The 20104-nt window shown below is 46.5% G+C and overlaps 1 protein-coding gene across 9 annotated transcripts in view; it reads right to left on the reverse strand.

The window, feature by feature from the left end:
• Window positions 1-20104, reverse strand: part of mtus1b (microtubule associated tumor suppressor 1b) — an 83305-nt gene that overhangs the window by 25343 nt on the left and 37858 nt on the right. For 6 of the 9 annotated variants that reach the window (XM_055893490.1, XM_055893491.1, XM_055893492.1 and 3 more), the window contains 3 exons: window positions 19794-20024; window positions 17412-17570; window positions 13965-14072 (listed from right to left, as the gene is read on the reverse strand). In XM_055893490.1, the coding sequence (XP_055749465.1) occupies window positions 13965-14072; window positions 17412-17570; window positions 19794-20024 (498 nt within the window). Of the gene's footprint in view, window positions 1-2499; window positions 3011-13964; window positions 14073-17411; window positions 17571-19793; window positions 20025-20104 lie in introns of those variants that run through there. The other 3 variants (XM_055893498.1, XM_055893495.1, XM_055893497.1) reach the window with 3 other exon arrangements.

The following is a 20104-nucleotide window of genomic DNA, read 5'->3' on the forward strand; positions in this document are numbered from 1 at the left end:
GGTTTCAACAGACAAAATGCCAAAGACTAAATAGCAAGAAAAAAAACAACTCAGTAAATAGATGTATAACCATTTGAAACAGAGGGAGGAGTCAAGCTCGTGATTGACACAAAACCAGCATGCCAGCCCATAGTACTGCTTTTCAATAGGTACAATGACACAGAACACAAAGAAAAGGCCTGTTCCAGACAGCCTTAACATAGTGGTTTAATAACAGAAAGATGGTCAGGCTACTAGGAGCCAGATGAGGCTGAGTGTCTGGGTACCACGAGGCTGAGTGTCTGGGTACCACGAGGCTGAGTGTCTGGGTACCACGAGGCTGAGTGTCTGGGTACCACGAGGCTGAGTGTCTGGGTACCACGAGGCTGAGTGTCTGGGTACCACGAGGCTGAGTGTCTGGGTACCACGAGGCTGAGTGTCTGGGTACCACGAGGCTGAGTGTCTGGGTACCACGAGGCTGAGTGTCTGGGTACCACGAGGCTGAGTGTCTGGGTACCACGAGGCTGAGTGTCTGGGTACCACGAGGCTGAGTGTCTGGGTACCACGAGGCTGAGTGTCTGGGTACCACGAGGCTGAGTGTCTGGGTACCACGAGGCTGAGTGTCTGGGTACCACGAGGCTGAGTGTCTGGGTACCACGAGGCTGAGTGTCTGGGTACCACGAGGCTGAGTGTCTGGGTACCACGAGGCTGAGTGTCTGGGTACCACGAGGCTGAGTGTCTGGGTACCACGAGGCTGAGTGTCTGGGTACCACGAGGCTGAGTGTCTGGGTACCACGAGGCTGAGTGTCTGGGTACCACGAGGCTGAGTGTCTGGGTACCACGAGGCTGAGTGTCTGGGTACCACGAGGCTGAGTGTCTGGGTACCACGAGGCTGAGTGTCTGGGTACCACGAGGCTGAGTGTCTGGGTACCACGAGGCTGAGTGTCTGGGTACCACGAGGCTGAGTGTCTGGGTACCACGAGGCTGAGTGTCTGGGTACCACGAGGCTGAGTGTCTGGGTACCACGAGGCTGAGTGTCTGGGTACCACGAGGCTGAGTGTCTGGGTACCACGAGGCTGAGTGTCTGGGTACCACGAGGCTGAGTGTCTGGGTACCACGAGGCTGTGTGTCTGGGTACCACGAGGCTGTGTGTCTGGGTACCACGAGGCTGTGTGTCTGGGTACCACGAGGCTGTGTGTCTGGGTACCACGAGGCTGTGTGTCTGGGTACCACGAGGCTGTGTGTCTGGGTACCACGAGGCTGTGTGTCTGGGTACCACGAGGCTGTGTGTCTGGGTACCACGAGGCTGTGTGTCTGGGTACCACGAGGCTGTGTGTCTGGGTACCACGAGGCTGTGTGTCTGGGTACCACGAGGCTGTGTGTCTGGGTACCACGAGGCTGTGTGTCTGGGTACCACGAGGCTGTGTGTCTGGGTACCACGAGGCTGTGTGTCTGGGTACCACGAGGCTGTGTGTCTGGGTACCACGAGGCTGTGTGTCTGGGTACCACGAGGCTGTGTGTCTGGGTACCACGAGGCTGAGTGTCTGGGTACCACGAGGCTGAGTGTCTGGGTACCACGAGGCTGAGTGTCTGGGTACCATGAGGCTGAGTGTCTGGGTACCATGAGGCTGAGTGTCTGGGTACCATGAGGCTGTGTGTCTGGGTACCATGAGGCTGTGTGTCTGGGTACCATGAGGCTGTGTGTCTGGGTACCATGAGGCTGAGTGTCTGGGTACCATGAGGCTGTGTGTCTGGGTACCATGAGGCTGAGTGTCTGGGTACCATGAGGCTGAGTGTCTGGGTACCATGAGGCTGAGTGTCTGGGTACCATGAGGCTGAGTGTCTGGGTACCATGAGGCTGAGTGTCTGGGTACCATGAGGCTGAGTGTCTGGGTACCATGAGGCTGTGTGTCTGGGTACCATGAGGCTGTGTGTCTGGGTACCCTGAGGCTGTGTGTCTGGGTACCATGAGGCTGTGTGTCTGGGTACCATGAGGCTGTGTGTCTGGGTACCATGAGGCTGTGTGTCTGGGTACCATGAGGCTGTGTGTCTGGGTACCATGAGGCTGTGTGTCTGGGTACCATGAGGCTGTGTGTCTGGGTACCATGAGGCTGTGTGTCTGGGTACCATGAGGCTGTGTGTCTGGGTACCATGCGGCTGTGTGTCTGGGTACCATGGGAGTCAAGCCCCTCTGGGCTTCACGGTTAGAAGGAGCCCTCTGCCTTGCCGGCTATTCACCAACACGCTATGGTGGAGCCACTAGCGTAGAAAACACACACACAGACACAGAGAGAGTGGCATCTCTTTTGTATACATGGCAGCTATACACAACAGTGAGAAAACCCCCTGGTAAAGAAGGACTGCAAGGCAACAATGGCTGCCGCGGCACGGGGGAAGAAATAGGGAACGGGGGAAGAAATAGGGAACGGGGGAGATAAGACAACGGAGGAGGGGTACGATGGATGGAGTGATGAGGTGTGTGTGTGTGTGTGTGTGTGTGTGTGTGTGTGTGTCTCAGACCTGCATGGAACACCACAGTGGTCTTCTTGCATCCCGAGAGAAGTTGGAGATTCCGGAACAATCCTTTGGCTGTCAACTTCACATGGAAGTTAGACAGAGAGAGTCTAGGAGACCATAACATGTCTCTGGTGAGAGATTCCTCTAGTATAGACGCAAAGAAAAAAGGAGGGAACAATGAGAGGGAAAGTGAAAAAGAGAAATCCACTGTCTCTAGTCTTTAGTCTCTAGGGTAGATACTCCTCCAGACTAGGTTAGTCTCCAGGTAGAAACTCTTCCAGACTAGGTTAGTCTCTAGGTAGATACTCCTCCAGACTAGGTTAGTCTCCAGGTAGATACTCTTCCAGACTAGGTTAGTCTCTAGGTAGATACTCTTCCAGACTAGGTTAGTCTCTAGGTAGATACTCCTCCAGACTAGGTTAGTCTCTAGGTAGACTCTCCTCCAGACTAGGTTAGTCTCTAGGTAGACTCTCCTCCAGACTAGGTTAGTCTCTAGGGTAGATACTCCTCCAGACTAGGTTAGTCTCTAGGGTAGATACTCCTCCAGACTAGGTTAGTCTCTAGGGTAGATACTCCTCCAGACTAGGTTAGTCTCTAGGGTAAATACTCCTCCAGACTAGGTTAGTCTCCAGGTAGATACTCCTCCAGACTAGGTTTGTCTCTAGGGTAGATACTCCTCCAGACTAGGTTTGTCTCTAGGGTAGATACTCCTCCAGACTAGGTTAGTCTCTAGGGTAGATACTCCTCCAGACTAGGTTAGTCTCCAGGTAGATACTCCTCCAGACTAGGTTAGTCTCCAGGTAGATACTCCTCCAGACTAGGTTAGTCTCCAGGTAGATACTCCTCCAGACTAGGTTAGTCTCTAGGGTAGATACTCCTCCAGACTAGGTTAGTCTCCAGGTAGATACTCCTCCAGACTAGGTTAGTCTCCAGGTAGATACTCCTCCAGACTAGGTTAGTCTCTAGGTAGATACTCCTCCAGACTAGGTTAGTCTCCAGGTAGATACTCCTCCAGACTAGGTTAGTCTCCAGGTAGATACTCCTCCAGACTAGGTTAGTCTCCAGGTAGATACTCCTCCAGACTAGGTTAGTCTCTAGGGTAGATACTCCTCCAGACTAGGTTAGTCTCCAGGTAGATACTCCTCCAGACTAGGTTAGTCTCCAGGTAGATACTCCTCCAGACTAGGTTAGTCTCTAGGTAGATACTCCTCCAGACTAGGTTAGTCTCCAGGTAGATACTCCTCCGTACTAGGTTAGTCTCCAGGTAGATACTCTTCCAGACTAGGTTAGTCTCTAGGGTAGATACTCCTCCAGACTAGGTTAGTCTTTCGGGTAGATACTCTTCCAGACTAGGTTAGTCTCTAGGTAGATACTCCTCCAGACTAGGTTTGTCTCTAGGTAGATACTCCTCCAGACTAGGTTAGTCTTTCGGGTAGATACTCTTCCAGACTAGGTTAGTCTCTAGGTAGATACTCTTCCAGACTAGGTTAGTCTCTAGGTAGATACTCCTCCAGACTAGGTTAGTCTTTCGGGTAGATACTCTTCCAGACTAGGTTAGTCTCTAGGTAGATACTCTTCCAGTACAGGTGAGGAAAAGGAGGGAACAAGAGAAAAAGACTCCCAACAAAAACAAGTCCAAAAGCGCATCTACACCACTCCCAGATAGAGGGCGAGAGAGAGAGAGAGAGCCACACCACTCCCAGATAGAGGGCGAGAGAGAGAGAGAGAGCCACACCACTCCCAGATAGAGGGCGAGAGAGAGAGAGAGAGCCACACCACTCCCAGATAGAGGGCGAGAGAGAGAGAGAGAGCCACACCACTCCCAGATAGAGGGCGAGAGAGAGAGAGAGAGCCATACCACTCCCAGATAGAGGGCGAGAGAGAGCGCCACACCACTCCCAGATAGAGGGCGAGAGAGAGCGCCACACCACTCCCAGATAGAGGGCGAGAGAGAGCGCCACACCACTCCCAGATAGAGGGCGAGAGAGAGCGCCACACCACTCCCAGATAGAGGGCGAGAGAGAGCGCCACACCACTCCCAGATAGAGGGCGAGAGAGAGCGCCACACCACTCCCAGATAGAGGGCGAGAGAGAGCGCCACACCACTCCCAGATAGAGGGCGAGAGAGAGCGCCACACCACTCCCAGATAGAGGGCGAGAGAGAGCGCCACACCACTCCCAGATAGAGGGCGAGAGAGAGCGCCACACCACTCCCAGATAGAGGGCGAGAGAGAGAGCCACACCACTCCCAGATAGAGGGCGAGAGAGAGAGCCACACCACTCTCAGATAGAGGGCGAGAGAGAGAGAGCCACACCACTCTCAGATAGAGGGCGAGAGAGAGAGAGCCACACCACTCTCAGATAGCGAGAGAGAGAGCCACACCACTCTCAGATAGCGAGAGAGAGAGCCACACCACTCTCAGATAGCGAGAGAGAGCCACACCACTCTCAGATAGCGAGAGAGAGCCACACCACTCTCAGATAGCGAGAGAGAGCTACACCACTCTCAGATAGCGAGAGAGAGCTACACCACTCTCAGATAGCGAGAGAGAGCTACACCACTCTCAGATAGCGAGAGAGAGCTACACCACTCTCAGATAGCGAGAGAGAGCTACACCACTCTCAGATAGCGAGAGAGAGCTACACCACTCTCAGATAGCGAGAGAGAGCTACACCACTCTCAGATAGCGAGAGAGAGCTACACCACTCTCAGATAGCGAGAGAGAGCTACACCACTCTCAGATAGCGAGAGAGAGCTACACCACTCTCAGATAGCGAGAGAGAGCTACACCACTCTCAGATAGCGAGAGAGAGCTACACCACTCTCAGATAGCGAGAGAGAGCTACACCACTCTCAGATAGCGAGAGAGAGCTACACCACTCTCAGATAGCGAGAGAGAGCTACACCACTCTCAGATAGCGAGAGAGAGCTACACCACTCTCAAATAGCGAGAGAGCTACACCACTCTCAGATAGCGAGAGAGGTACACCACTCTCAGATAGCGAGAGAGGTACACCACTCTCAGATAGCGAGAGAGCTACACCACTCTCAGATAGCGAGAGAGCTACACCACTCTCAGATAGCGTAGGGGGGAATAATACACTCGAGCTGTACCCCCAGCCAATAGAAAACGAGAGAAAATGGCGCCAAAAATAGCATTGTTTTTCTGCCACCTGCAGTAGAAGCTGTAACAGTATGGAGAGATAGTCCAGGTCTAGTCTGTAGTAGAATCCTCAGAGAGAAAGGACGAAATGTAGGCAGAAACACCGATGATGATCTCTTCTTCCCCTAGTGATGCCTCACACACACACACTGCCGCGGACACAGACACACACACTGCAACAAACACACACTGCAGCATTTGGGACCAATAGGCGTTAGAGGTTCACTCTCACACACACGGTTAGACAAAGCTCAGCCTCGGCATCTCTGTGTATCTCACACTGGTTCTTTCGATAGTACTGTGAAGAAAACACACAGAGAGATGCTGCTAGGGATGGAGGGAGGGAGGGAGGGGGAGGAGTGGGAGGGGGAGGAGTGTGCGCAGAGCGGCAAGTGGGCGGGACCTGAGAATAATATCTCTCTCTCGCTCTCCTTCACTCCCAGGGTGAAGATGTGAGGGGGAGGATGGATGGATGGAGGGAAGAAAAGGAGAAGAGAAGGTGGGAGGATGCAGATGGTTCATACCGAGGTTCCAACTGATGGGAGAGCAGAGATAAAGGAGAGAAGAAAAATGTGGATCCTTGAAAGCAGGAGGCCCCACCCCTCTCCCGTCACTCCTCTCTCCCGTCACTCCTCCCTCCCCACCCCTCTCTCCCCACCACTTCTCTCCCCACCACTTCTCTCTCCACCACTTCTCTCTCCACCACTTCTCTCTCCACCACTTCTCTCTCCACCACTTCTCTCTCCACCACTTCTCTCTCCACCACTTCTCTCTCCGTCACTTCTCTCTCCGTCACTCCTCTCCCGTCACCCCTCTCCCGTCACCCCTCTCCCGTCACCCCTCTCCCGTCACCCCTCTCCCGTCACCCCTCTCCCGTCACTCCTCTCTCCACACCCATCACTCCCCACCCCTCTCCCATCACTGATGAGTGACACTGTTCTGCGGGGTGGCTGTACAGGCAGCCTGTGAATGGCTGTCCGTTTCCATCATTCAGCTGCTCTTTTCCCTGTCTGGAGAATCCGCATGGAATACACACCACAGGGGGTATATGGATGATGAGGCACAGATAAACACTGGACCATAGAGAAGGCTGGGATTCAATGCGACTGACATTCTGTTGGGGGTTTATGAATTTAATTCATGCTAATAGATAGTGATGTCCCAACAACACCTATAAAATGGTTTGATAAAACTGCGCTAATCAATAATGACAAGATACGCATTGGAGCACATTGAAGGGTGTGGTAGTGAACAGGGCATATGATCAAATGTGAGTCAGGGGGTGTCAGTCACATGATGGCACTTCCTCCTCTTCCCCCTGTTATGATGTGGAGGGGAAGGTTAGTGTTAGGACATAGACAAACACACTCTCCAAGATACACTTCCACACTCCACCACCAGGGGGCAGCAACCAGGTCTAGATGCTGAGCCAAGGCTTGATAAGCACATCAGGTGCTGACAATTAAGGTGATGTCACAGTGGCAGCTTGGGGAACCTACTTGTTTTGTTAAGGGTTTTCGTACATTTTTGAGTCTTTCGTTTGGGAAGGCCTTTGGTATTTTCCTTTTTGTACATACTTAAGTTTCAGCACCATCTGAAGAAATAATAATTTGCTTGGACTGGCCGACCCAGAGGTCAAGAGAGACAAAGCTGGCCCTGGGCCAAGGCAAGGTTGCTCTCTCCCTGGGCACAGTACATTCAACATTGAGGTGCATACGCTGATTTCTCACACATTCATTCAGGTTACAGACCATGTAACTATGTGTAACAGTTTATCTTCAGTCCCTCTCCTCACCCCAACCTGGGCTTGAACCAGGGGCCCTCTGCACACAACATTCACCCACGAAGCATCGTTACCCATCGCGACACAAAAGCCACGGCTCTTGCAGAGCAAGGGGAACAACTACTTCAGGTCTCAGAGCGAGTGACGTCACCGACTGAAACGCTATTAGCGCGCGCCACCGCTAACTAGCTAGCCATTTCACATCGGTTACATATGTAACTAGGCCTAAGACCCCTAGACATAATGAGTCAGGTTACAGACCATGTAATTATGTAACTAGGCCTAAGACCCCTAGACATAATGAGTCAGGTTACAGACCATGTAACTATGTAACTAGCCCCTAGACATAACGAGTCAGGTTACAGACCATGTAACTAGGCCTAAGACCCCTAGACATAACGAGTCAGGTTACAGACCATGTAACTAGGCCTAAGACCCCTAGACATAACGAGTCAGGTTACAGACCATGTAACTAGGCCTAAGACCCCTAGACATAACGAGTCAGGTTACAGACCATGTAACTAGGCCAAAGACCCCTAGACATAATGAGTCAGGGTACAGACCATGTAACTAGGCCAAAGACCCCTAGACATAACGAGTCAGGTTACAGACCATGTAACTAGGCCAAAGACCCCTAGACATAACGAGTCAGGTTACAGACCATGTAACTAGGCCTAAGACCCCTAGACATAATGAGTCAGGGTACAGACCATGTAACTAGGCCAAAGACCCCTAGACTTAGCCAATGCAACAATATTAGTAGGCTAGTTAATGTGTTTGTAACACCCCTTTCCCCTCCACATCACTCTCTCCTCTCCTACGAGGCAGCCGTGGTTTACAGGGACAAGGTCACTCCAGAGAGAAATCTGTGTGAGTGAGTGAGAGATGGAAAGAGAGAGAGAAGGGGCGAGAGAGACGGCAGTTGGGTATGGCCATACCCGAGCTCAACACCAATTTGAAAAAGGGTACTAAAATCCTTCCAATTCCTTTTAAAAGGATAACTCAGTTTAGCGGTATTAGTGGACTCAGGGCCACCGGAAAATCTGTGGCAAGGCGGCATTTCGTTTTCAAATCAGGTGTGGCAGCGCCATTTTTGATTTATACTTTACAAAAATATAAACGCAACTAGCGTGGTTACACATGGTCTGCAGTTTTTAGTCCGGTTGGATGTACTGCCAAATTCTCTAAAACGTTGGAGGAGGCTTATGGTATATAAATTAACATTCAATTATCTGCTCTGGTGGGCATTCCTGCAGTCAGCATGCCAATTGTATGCTCCCTCAAAACTTGAGACATCTGTGGCATTGTGTTGTGTGACAAAACTGCACATTTTAGAGTGGCCTTTTATTGTCCCCAGCACAAGCTGCACCTGTGTAATGATCATGCTTTTTAAATCAGCTTCTTGATATGCCACAACTGTCAGGTGGATGGATTATTTTGGCAAATAAGAAATGCTCAAACAGGGACGTAAACACATTTGTGCAAAAAATTGGAGAGAAATATGCTTTGCTTTTGCGCGCAAAAGCTCATGAGACCAAACATGGGACCAAACATTTCAGCTCATGGGACCAAAACAGGTTACATTTATATGTTTGTTCGGTATAGTTTAATAGCAAAGTGCTGTTTTTTTAGACTCATTTGCCTCATGATTTCTCGAACTCAACGCACAATTTCTCTGTCCTTCATATCAGAGTTCAGCTACAGCGCCTTGCGTGTCTCAACCAATCAGATTCACAGAAATCGCAGGTCGCACGGGCCGAGCACAGCGCACAAAGCTCAAGGGTCTCTCTCTACTTTCCTCTGGTATTTAGCAAGCGTGATAGCACATCACTTCCCACACAAGCAAAAACTCTTACATAAATGTAGCAGCCTAAACACCAGCCATCTGACATGCTGTATTGCATGGAAATGAGACTCTTTTTCCGTCTGATCAACTGTAGACTAGGCTACTAACAATAACAGCTGCATAGTGTAGCCTACTATGCACCCTGTTCCTCTGGCCAGGGTAAACGAAGCGGTAACATTATGTATTTATAGCCTATTTGTTCGTGAGGAAATGTGAATGGGATCAAATTTGGTTTATATTCAAATTTGGTCTGACTAGGCTATCTAGACCTTTTCCAATCCAAAATGATTAAGTGGAATGAATCAATAAACACAGTAGTCGACAGACTGATTTGTAATTAGGTCTACAGTTGCATAGCGCAGACTATACGCAACCTGCATAAAGCAAGCTCAGCCCTGTGTTAATGTCCAATCATGTTGCTTCTCTGTGTCAGTGTACAGGAAACCAACATAGTTCTGCTTTAAAATATAACTCATATTAACAAGTACAAAGTTGCTGAAGTTTGACAGGGTTTATCCTCCTACTCAAGGCCAGGAGTTTTCCAGGAATGTTTTAAAACCCCGGGACCTGATTAGAAATACTCTGGTCCCATCATAGCCCATATGAATCCTTTTTACAACATACTAATCACATCATACTGTAAAAGGTCCAGAGTTTTACCTGATTAGGCTACCAGATCAGGAAAAACTACGTACCACACCACTCTGGGACCTATGGTGCCACCTCTGAGCAGTCTGACTTTAGGACCATACGGACACCTCGGAGCGGAAGGGCAGTAAATAAGCTTCAACTCCTTGTCACTTTGCCATACCCTAGGTTTCGCTAAAATGACACCCCTGAAATGCATGGTCCTGTATCCAACAATGTGACAGAACTAACAAAAACAGTATTTTAGTTTGACAAATGAGACTCGAAGAATCTCCAAGTGGTCACTTCATGTAAGAGCCCCACTTGAGAAATATGTTCTGAGCTACAAGACAAGACAACTCCAGTTCAACTCAGCCCTGAAGTATAAATAGTCCAATAGCAGCGCTGCACTGATCCAATATCTAAACTTAGGCAGCGAGCAACAAAATGAATAAAGTCTGTCTTATAAAAGAAAACTGAAAACAGGCATCTTGCCAGACCGCTTCAACAGCCATTGTAACCACTGGCCTGTAAAGCCATTGTTTTGTGTGTGTGTGTGTGTGTGTGTGTGTGTGTGTGTGTGTGTGTGTGTGTGTGTGTGTGTGTGTGTGTGTGTGTGTGTGTGTGTGTGTATACTGTTTACGTGTGCAATACTGTGTGTGTGTGTGTGTGTGTGGTGGTATGCCGACGGGGGTGACAGCATGTCTGCAACTGGTGGCTCCCCACAAACCCCCAGTGGGAGTTCCTGATGCAACCGCAGCAGAGAGGCAGTCAGGCGCCAAGGCCTAGCCCAGTCAAGACCAGCCCAGGCTGGGGGAAGGGACTAACCACAGACCCATGCTTGACCAGGCCTCCAGGAACACATCCACACTTCAAAGCCTCTGTGAGATGGCCTAAATTTGTTAACTAAAAACACTGTACTTTCTGCTTTTTAAAAGACTGATTTGGGATCAGCAATCGCAAACCCAAATCTAACCTCAACTCTTATGTGCTGAGCAACAAAAACTAATCTGAGACCTGTTGATAGGAGCACGTTCGGACCACATGTCCTTAGTAGTGGCATTGTTGCCAACTGCAAACAGTAGAGACCGCAGGACGAATGGCCCTAGTGTCGACACATTACATTGGACTCAAACGACTGCCCTATTCTTCCCCTGACTCACCACACGGTGCCAACCTGCCGGTTAAAACAGATGGGCATCGTCACATTAGAGCACACATGTCCACAACAATGCAAAGTCAAAGGTGAGAGAAGTATTTGAAGAGACGCCAGGGCGCTGTTGACGTGTCCGTCCGTCATCTGTGACGAGCCTGGATACCACAGCGCTGTTTTACCATACATGCACACAGGGTCTGTGTGTGACAGAGGCAACAGTTTAGCCTAGTTTCACTCCAAGTGATTTCCATCAGTCCCCTGTATCCCTATAATGACAGGAAGTGTTCGGGACACCATTCTTTGTGTGTTTGTTTACCCTTGTCACGAGCTTGTGAGCTCCGAGCTAGTCAGCCAGAACTCACAACCCAAGCGCTCCTAATGACCCACACACACGTGGGAATGCTTTCCAAATCGCTAACACGTTTTTACATTCTACAATTTATAATTGTCTCCCTCTTATCTCCCCAAATAGGCTGCAGACGTCCATAACTGTGTTTTAAATAGAAAACCTTTGAACTAAACACAGTGACTTAAAACCAGTGGTGGAAAAAGTATCCAATTGTCAAACTTGAGTAAAAGTAAAGATACCTTAATAGAAAATGCATCAAGTAAAATTAAAAAAAAACAACAACTGTAAAATACTACTTCAGTAAAAGTCTAAATGTATTTGATTTTAAACATACTTAAGTATCAAATGTAAATGTAATTGCTCAAATGTACTTAAGTATCAAAAGTAAAAGTATAAATAATTTCTAATTCCGTATATTAAGCAAATCAGACGGCACCATCTTCTTTTTTCTATATTTTGTTTACAGATAGCCAGGGGCACACTCCAACACTCAGACATCATTTACAAACTAAGCATTTGTGTTTAGTGAATCCGCCACATCAGGTATTAGGGATGACCAGGGATGTTCTCTTGATAAGTGTGTGAATTGGACTATTTTCCTGTCCTGCTAAGCATTCAAAATGTAACAAGTACTTTTGGGTGTCAGGGAAACTGCATGGAGTAAAAAGTACATTATTTTCTTTAGAAATGTAGTGAAGTAAAAGTAGTTTTCAAAAATGTTAACCATAAAGTACAGGTACCAAAAATATTCTTAAGTAATTTTTGAAAGTTTTTAAAACTTAAAGTACTTCACACCACTGCTTAAAACATCAGTGAAATGAAATGAGGTTAAAAGTTAGTTCATAGTTATATGAACACTTTCGGATTATACTGTATATTGAGCTAGAATTAGTCAGTCAGCCATCTGTGATATAACAACACTTTTGACAACACTGGTCAAGGGAAGTGCACTGATACGACGTGCAAGTGATATCGTCCTACTTCCTGTTCCTGTCCCCTAATCTTTTGAATGGGCTAGCTTGACGTTTATATCATCAAATTCATGAAAACTAGGTTGTTTAAGATATAGACAGTACCAGTCAAAAGTTTGGAAACACCTACTCATTCCAGGGTTTTTCTTTATTTTTACTATTTTCTACAATATAGAATAATAGTGAAGACATCAAAACTATGAAATAACACATATGGAATCATGTAGTTACCAAACAAGTGTTAAAAAAAACTCTTATGGATCCATCCCTTTTTTTCAATTTTCGCCTAAAATGACATACCCAAATCTAACAGCTTGTAGCTCAGGACGTGAAGCAAGCATTTTCTTGATACCATTTAAAAGGAAACACTTTGAAGTTTGTGGAAATGTGAAATGAATGTAGGAGAACAACACACTAGATCTGGTAAAAGATAATACAAAGAAAAAAACATGCGTTTTTTTTTTACCATCATATTTGAAATGCAAGAGAAAGGCCATAATGTATTATTCCAGCCCAGGTGTAATTTAGACTTTGGCCACTAGATGGCAGCAGTGTATGTGCAACGTTTTAGACTGATCCAATGAACCATTGCATATCTGTTCAAGACTGCCCAAATGGTTCATTAATAAATGTTCAAGTTCATAATTGTGCACTCTCCTCAAACAATAGCATGGTAGTCTTTCACTGTAATAGCTACTGTAAATTGGACAGTGCAGTTAGATTAACAAAAATGTAAAGCTTTCTGTCCATATCAGATATGTCTGTCCTGGGAAATGTTCATGTAACTTATAACCTCATGCTAATCACATCACCCTATGTTAGCTTAACCATCCCATCACCATGCCCATTGAAGACCATTTAAAAAGCTTACAAAACTTCAAAAACTAAAGTAAAAAAACTTCAAGGCTACTTCCTGGAAAATGACGCATCACTTTCATACTGTATATTGAGGCCATTCGGACACCCAACATTTTTCTAAATAAGCGGTCATGGATCCTTCTGACATTTAAGGAAAATGCAAGGCTGAAAACCCTAACCGGTTGAGGCCGGGAATGTTCCAATCCAGCGTGTGATGACGCTGGAGCGCTACCATGGTAACTGGGGGCCTACACTCTCCTGTGGTGTGGGTGCTAAAGTATAACTGGTGTGTGGAGGTTTGCTCACAATTCAACAATAACCATGACACCTGTATGGGTGAGAATTAAATTGCCCTCAAGTCTCTTTTTCATTGATTTCATTGATTGGCTGAGAGCCGTTGTATATAAGACTGTATACAACGGAAATGATAAAAGTTATTTTTACGGTTCTAATTACGTTGGTAACCAGTTTATAACAGCAATAAGGCACCTCAGGGGTTTGTGATATATGGCCAGCATACCACGTCTAAGGGCGATGTCCAGGCACTCCACCGTGGTATAATGGCCATATACAACACCCCCTTGTGCCTTATTGCTTAAATATACTTCAAGATCCTTGACTTTAGTGCCTTCTAAGCAACCCTAACTGTTAAGTAGAAAAACACTAAACATTAGCAGACTGAACCCAGGCACAAAACCCAAACAGAACTCTTACCTGTGGCAGCAGCTGTGGGGCGGTTGAATCTGGCCGAGCCGGCCCTCTGAAGTGGGTTCTGGGCCTGCTTGCCTGCTACCTGGCTGGTCACCGCTGGAGTCTTCAGCCCTATGGTAGAGAAATAGTGAAACACCATGTCAACAGACAGACTAAACCGAACTGTAGCCTTGTAGCAGAGACTACCAGGTTATAGGGCTAGTGTGGTTTTATTAAGTAGTACCTCTGCCTACCCAAGGACGTCAGAGGCCAAAAATCAGTTAAACACCTAACTGAGGAACTAAATTTAACCTTGCACAATACCCTAGATGCAGTTGCACCCCTAAAAACATTTGTCATAAGAAACTAGCTCCCTGGTATACAGAAAATACCCGAGCTCTGAAGCAACCTCCTAGAAAATTGGAATGGAAATGGCGAAACACCAAACTGGAAGTCTTCCAACTAACTTGGAAAGACAGTACCGTGCAGTATCGAAGAGCCCTCACTGCTGCTCGATCATCCTATTTTTCAAAATTAATTGAGGAAAATAAGAACAATCCAAAATGTATTTTTGATACTGTCGCAAAGCTAACTAAAAAGCAGCATTCCCCAAGAGAGGATGGCTTTCACTTTAGCAGTAATACATTCATGAACTTCTTTGAGGAATAGATCATGATCATTAGAAAGCAAATTACGGACTCCTCTTTAAATCTGCGTATTCCTCCAAAGCTCAGTTGTCCTGAGTCTGCACAACTCTGCCAGGACCTAGGATCAAGGGAGACACTCAAGTGTTTTAGTACTATATCTCTTGACACAATGATGAAAATAATCATGGCCTCTAAACCGTCTTGTTGCATACTGGACCCTATTCCAACTAGACTACTGAAAGAGCTGCTTCATTTGCTTGGCCCTCCTATGTTGAACATAATAAACGGCTCTCTATCCACCGGATGTGTACCAAACTCACTAAAAGTGGCAGTAATAAAGCCTCTCTCGAAAAAGTCAAACCTTGACCGAGAAAATATAAAAAACTAAATTGGCCTATATTGAATCTTCCATTCCTCTCAAAAATTACAAAAAAATCTGTTGCGCAGCAACTCACTGCCTTCCTGAAAACAAACAATGTATATGAAATGCTTCAGTCTGGTTTTAGACCCCATCATCGCACTGAGACTGCACTTGTGAAGGTGGTAAATGACCTTTTAATGGCATCAGACCAAGGCTCTGCATCTGTCCTCGTGCTCCTAGACCTTAGTGCTGCTTTTGATCCCATCGATCACCACATTCTTTTGGAGAGATTGGAAACCCAAATTGGTCTACACGGACAAGTTCTGGCCAGGTTTAGATCTTATCTGTCAGAAAGATATCAGTTTGTCTCTGTGAATGGTTTGTCCTCTGACAAATCAACTTTAAATGTTGGTGTTCCTCAAGGTTCCGTTTTAGGACCACTATTGTTTTCACTATATATTTTACCTCTTGGGGATGTCATTCGAAAACATAAATGTTAACTTTCACTGCTATGCGGATGACACACAGCTGTACATTTCAATGAAACATAGTGAAGCCCCAAAATTGCCCTCGCTAAAAGCCTGTGTTTCAGAGATAAGGAAGTGGATGGCTGCAAACTTTCTACTTTTAAACTCCGACAAAACAGAGATGCTTGTTCTAGGTCCCAAGAAAGAAAGAGATCTTCTGTTGAATCTGACAATTAATCTTGATGGTTGTACAGTCGTCTCAAATAAAACTGTGAAGGACCTCGGTGTTACTCTGGAGCCTGATCTCTCTTTTGACGAACATATCAAGACTGTTTCAAGGACAGATTTCATCCATCTACGTAACATTGCAAAAATCAGGAAACTTTCTGTCCAAAAATTATGCAGGAAAATTAATCCATGCTTTTGTTACTTCTAGGTTAGACTACTGCAATGCTCTACTTTCCGGCTACCCGGATAAAGCACTAAATAAACTTCAGTTAGTGCTAAATACAGCTGCTAGAATCCTCACTAGAACCAAAAGATTTGATCATATTACTCCAGTGCTAGCCTCCCTACACTGGCTTCCTGTTAAGGCAAGGGCTGATTTCAAGGTTTTACTGCTAACCTACAAAGCATTACATGGGCTTGCTACTACCCATCTTTCCGATTTGGGCCTGCCGTACATACCTACACGTACGCTACGGTCACAAGCCTCCTAATTGTCCGTAGACTATCTCTCTCATTATTATTATTATTATTTGACCATGCTGGTAATTTATGAACATTTGAACATCTTGGCCATGTTCTGTTATACCCAGCACAGCCAGAAGAGGACTGGCCACCCCTCATAGCCTGGTTTCTTCCTAGGTTTGGGCGTTTTTCCTAACCACCGTGCTTCTACACCTGCATTGTTTGGGGTTTTGGTCTGGGTTTCTGTACAGCACTTTGATATATCAGCTGATGTAAGAAGGTCTATATAAATTGATATCTGTGTAGTAGTGGAGCTTGGGTCTTGAAGGAGAGCTCAGAGATTTAGCCCCTGTGTCCACCTACTACAGGGTACAAGCCCCTGTGTCCACCTACTACAGGGTACAGGGTGCATCGGCGGTGAGTCATTGCAGCGTGTGTCAAAGTTATAGTTGAATTAAGAAAATTGAAACCAATAAGAAAATCAGACTGGCCTAGATAGAATGGAATAAAACATATTGGTGCTCATATGTTTACACTTCAACCCAGCAGAAACCCACAGGGAAAATCAACTAACATACCGACTACTGTATCCATTAACTGTCAGTGGTCACTGCTGCCATGGCAACATGACGTCGCTACATGATGTACTGTACTCCATCTACCCCAAGCTAATATTACTCATATCCTGTGGGCACTTCCAGAGGCCATAGAAATATAATCTCTGTTTATCTAACCAATTTAAGGGAGCGCTATATTCACTGACACACATTATAGTGGAGATAAAGTTTAGAAATGAACCAATCATCTTTCAGGATTAGACCCACCTGTTGTATAATTGACACAGGGACTGAGGTTGGTTGGTAATACAATCCTGGACCTTTAATATCCCAATCTATGTGGTTCTGTTGGAACAACACATTGGGTCTAATCAGACGAAACCAACACATTGGAATACAAATATGTCCATATTTTAGCTAAAAGATATTCAAGTCAAGAAGAGGGTGTGGTGTGCAAATCAAAAGCACCAGAGGAGACATCCTCATCTGGGTTTAATAAAACTAGTCCATCTGATCCTGATCAGAGAAACACATCACAGAGACGGAAACTGATTCATTAGTGAAACTGGCTAGTGATGGTGAGCATGTTTAGACACGGCAGCACATGTTTCAATGCTAACTATGCTCAGACCATCAGACTTAAAGTGATAGGCTTCCAAATCAAAAGGTTAGCGAGTGAAAGTAAGCATACACCAAGGATATGTGAAAGTATTGTGTGTGTGTGTGTGTGTGTGTGTGTGTGTGTTCACCTGTTGCAGTGCTTCTCCCTGGTAGTGAGGGGGCTCTGGTTCGGAACCCCAGTGGCCTGGTAGTGGTGGGGGCCTTAATCGACCCCTGGGTTCCCCCTGGAGCTGTAGGCTGGCTGGGCCTCTCATCTGGTTTACAGCCCCCCACCACTGGAGCTGGGACTAGGACAGAGAAAGACAGGGATGATGACAGTTAATACCAGAATTAAGAATGAACTACTAGAATTAAGAATGAACTAATAAAAATAGTCTATTAACCACTTGGAAATAGACAAACTCATTCAAACCTCACTCAACTACATTGGGTTTAGATTGAGTTGTTCAATACTCAAAGATGATTGGCTCGCACGTGTAACTTCAGCACACACAACATTCTATAATAGAATTGTGTTATTTGACGTGTATCTTTTTTGACATGGAAAGACCCAAACGGCGTTCCATACTTCAAAACTGAAAGATGATAGTTCTACAGTATCAAAACTGAAATGGTCTCCGTTGTGAATAAGCGTGTGTGGGCAGATAGCCAACCTCTCACAGCCCAAACGAAAAGAAAGAAAAAACGCTGTTTACATGGCATAATTCCCCTCGTTAAGCTAAATGCACATAACGCCGATTACCTACCAAAAAGGGGAATAATCTCTGGTCCTAATTGTCTAAATGATTACAATCATCAGACTACTGATTACAAATGTCTCAAAACGCTGCATAAACAATATTATCTGCATTAGCGACAGCCGTCTGTAGCACAATTAGAGCAACGGGAAACGAGTATGTTGATGTATTTAAGGCGCAATGGTAGATTGATTTGAGTGATCACTGTGTGTGTGTGTGTGTGTGTGTGTGTGTGTGATTAGTTCCTCTGTAAACAGAGGCGGCACATCGCCATAGCAACAGTATCTTGGTCGTCATCCGATCACCATGACAACCTGCTCATCCAACAGTAGCCATAGGTCTTCTACCTCGGCGCTGAGTCATTGCAGTGTGAGTGTGAGAGCGAGAGAGAGAGCGTGTGAAAGTGTGCATGTGTGGAGAGAGAGCGAGTGTGAGAAGAGTGAGAGAGTGCATGAGAGCCAGGAGAGCGATGGAGAGGAGAGCGAGAAGAGCGATGGAGAGGAGAGCGAAAAGAGCGATGGAGAGGAGAGCGAAAAGAGCGATGGAGAGGAGAGCGAGAAGGAAGGAATAAAGGTGTTTCTCTTTTCTCTACTGTTCTGTCACTAAAGGAATTCCAGGTTTCAAAGGAATTCCTACAGCAGGTCTCATCCATGTCTTCATCTCTCTCTGTCATCCCCCCTTTCCCCTCCTCCCCACCCTCCTCTTCAACAGTGATGGCTGTACTGTAGTGAACAAAGACAACCATTGTCCACCTATCCCCATTTAGACCAAGTCACACAGGGAGGTCATGTGATGCTGTTGATAGTATTATTCAGACGTATCACATTAAACCAATAGAACACTGGGCTATCACATTAAACTATTAGATAGTAATAGAAACCTCACTCTCAAACTCAACTCTACACGTTCAACGTGTTGTGTGTTCATTTCAATATAGATTTCCTGATAAACTGAGATAAAGCAACTATACATGATCCAGTATTGAAAGCAACTATACATGATCCAGTATTGAAAGCAACTATACATGATCCAGTATTGAAAGCAACTATCCAGTATTGACTGGTTCAGTGTAGCAAGCCAACACTGTGGTGGAGCTGAATAACACCTCTAGGGACATTACATCAGTGAAGTCCTGACAGCAGACTACAGCAGGGCTGTACAATAAGCATGTAGACTTTCTGGAAACTAATATTTACTCAGTGAAATGAGTTAAATACATGTGTGTGAGTAAGAGTCAGTCCTCACCCTCCTCCACTCACACCTCCATCTTCCTCAACACACAACCACCCTCCTCCTCCACCTCTCCAGCAGCTACAGTAGATGGAGGAGCAGATGTAATCCAGAGGTTTATGATGCCGTCCAGACAAAGCCCCGGGATATGTGGGTCAGGAGAGTACCCTGTCCACCTCTCTGATCACACACAGAGAGAGCCTGGGCAGATGTGAACTCTGACCTTGATGGAGAAACCAGGAATGCCACTGCAATGAGGGGCCAGATTCACATGGACATTCTCTTCAGAGTCAAATGGCAGGGGAGACTCATGGAATTGTAACGGGAGGTCAAAAGAGTGTGTGTGTGTGTGTGTGTGTGTGTCTGAGAGAGCTAGTGGCAAGAGGAGGATGTGAATCACCAGCAACAGGAAGACCACACCAATGAAAACCACTGCTTGCACACTGAGTGTGCTGTGTGTTTGTGTGAAGGCCTTCTGTGTTGCCGCAATGTAGGAAGAATAACTCAATACGCACACACAGTCTCACACACACTCAGTCTCACGTTTGCTGGGGGCTGCTGTAGATCCATTACTTTCGCTGGCGGCGCTGCCCAGAGAAGAGGAGCTAAGGCTTGTGGGTAGGTTCTTCACGGGCAGTTTGGACACGGCGGCGGCGGCAGCCGAAAGCCGAGCAGCACCTAACCCCTGGTTGACGGATGGCTTTGGGTTAGAGGTCACCACAGTAGGCCCAGGCAATCCAGAGGGTCTGTCTGTGACACGCGGCTTGGGGATACCTGGGAAATGTAGGAAAGGACCAACAGGGTTCATCAGTTTCAGGTATTGGGAGAAGTATTCACGTCTGTATCAGTGTATG

This window comes from Salvelinus fontinalis, chromosome 32 (assembly GCF_029448725.1).
Source record: "Salvelinus fontinalis isolate EN_2023a chromosome 32, ASM2944872v1, whole genome shotgun sequence".
NCBI lineage: Eukaryota > Metazoa > Chordata > Actinopteri > Salmoniformes > Salmonidae > Salvelinus > Salvelinus fontinalis.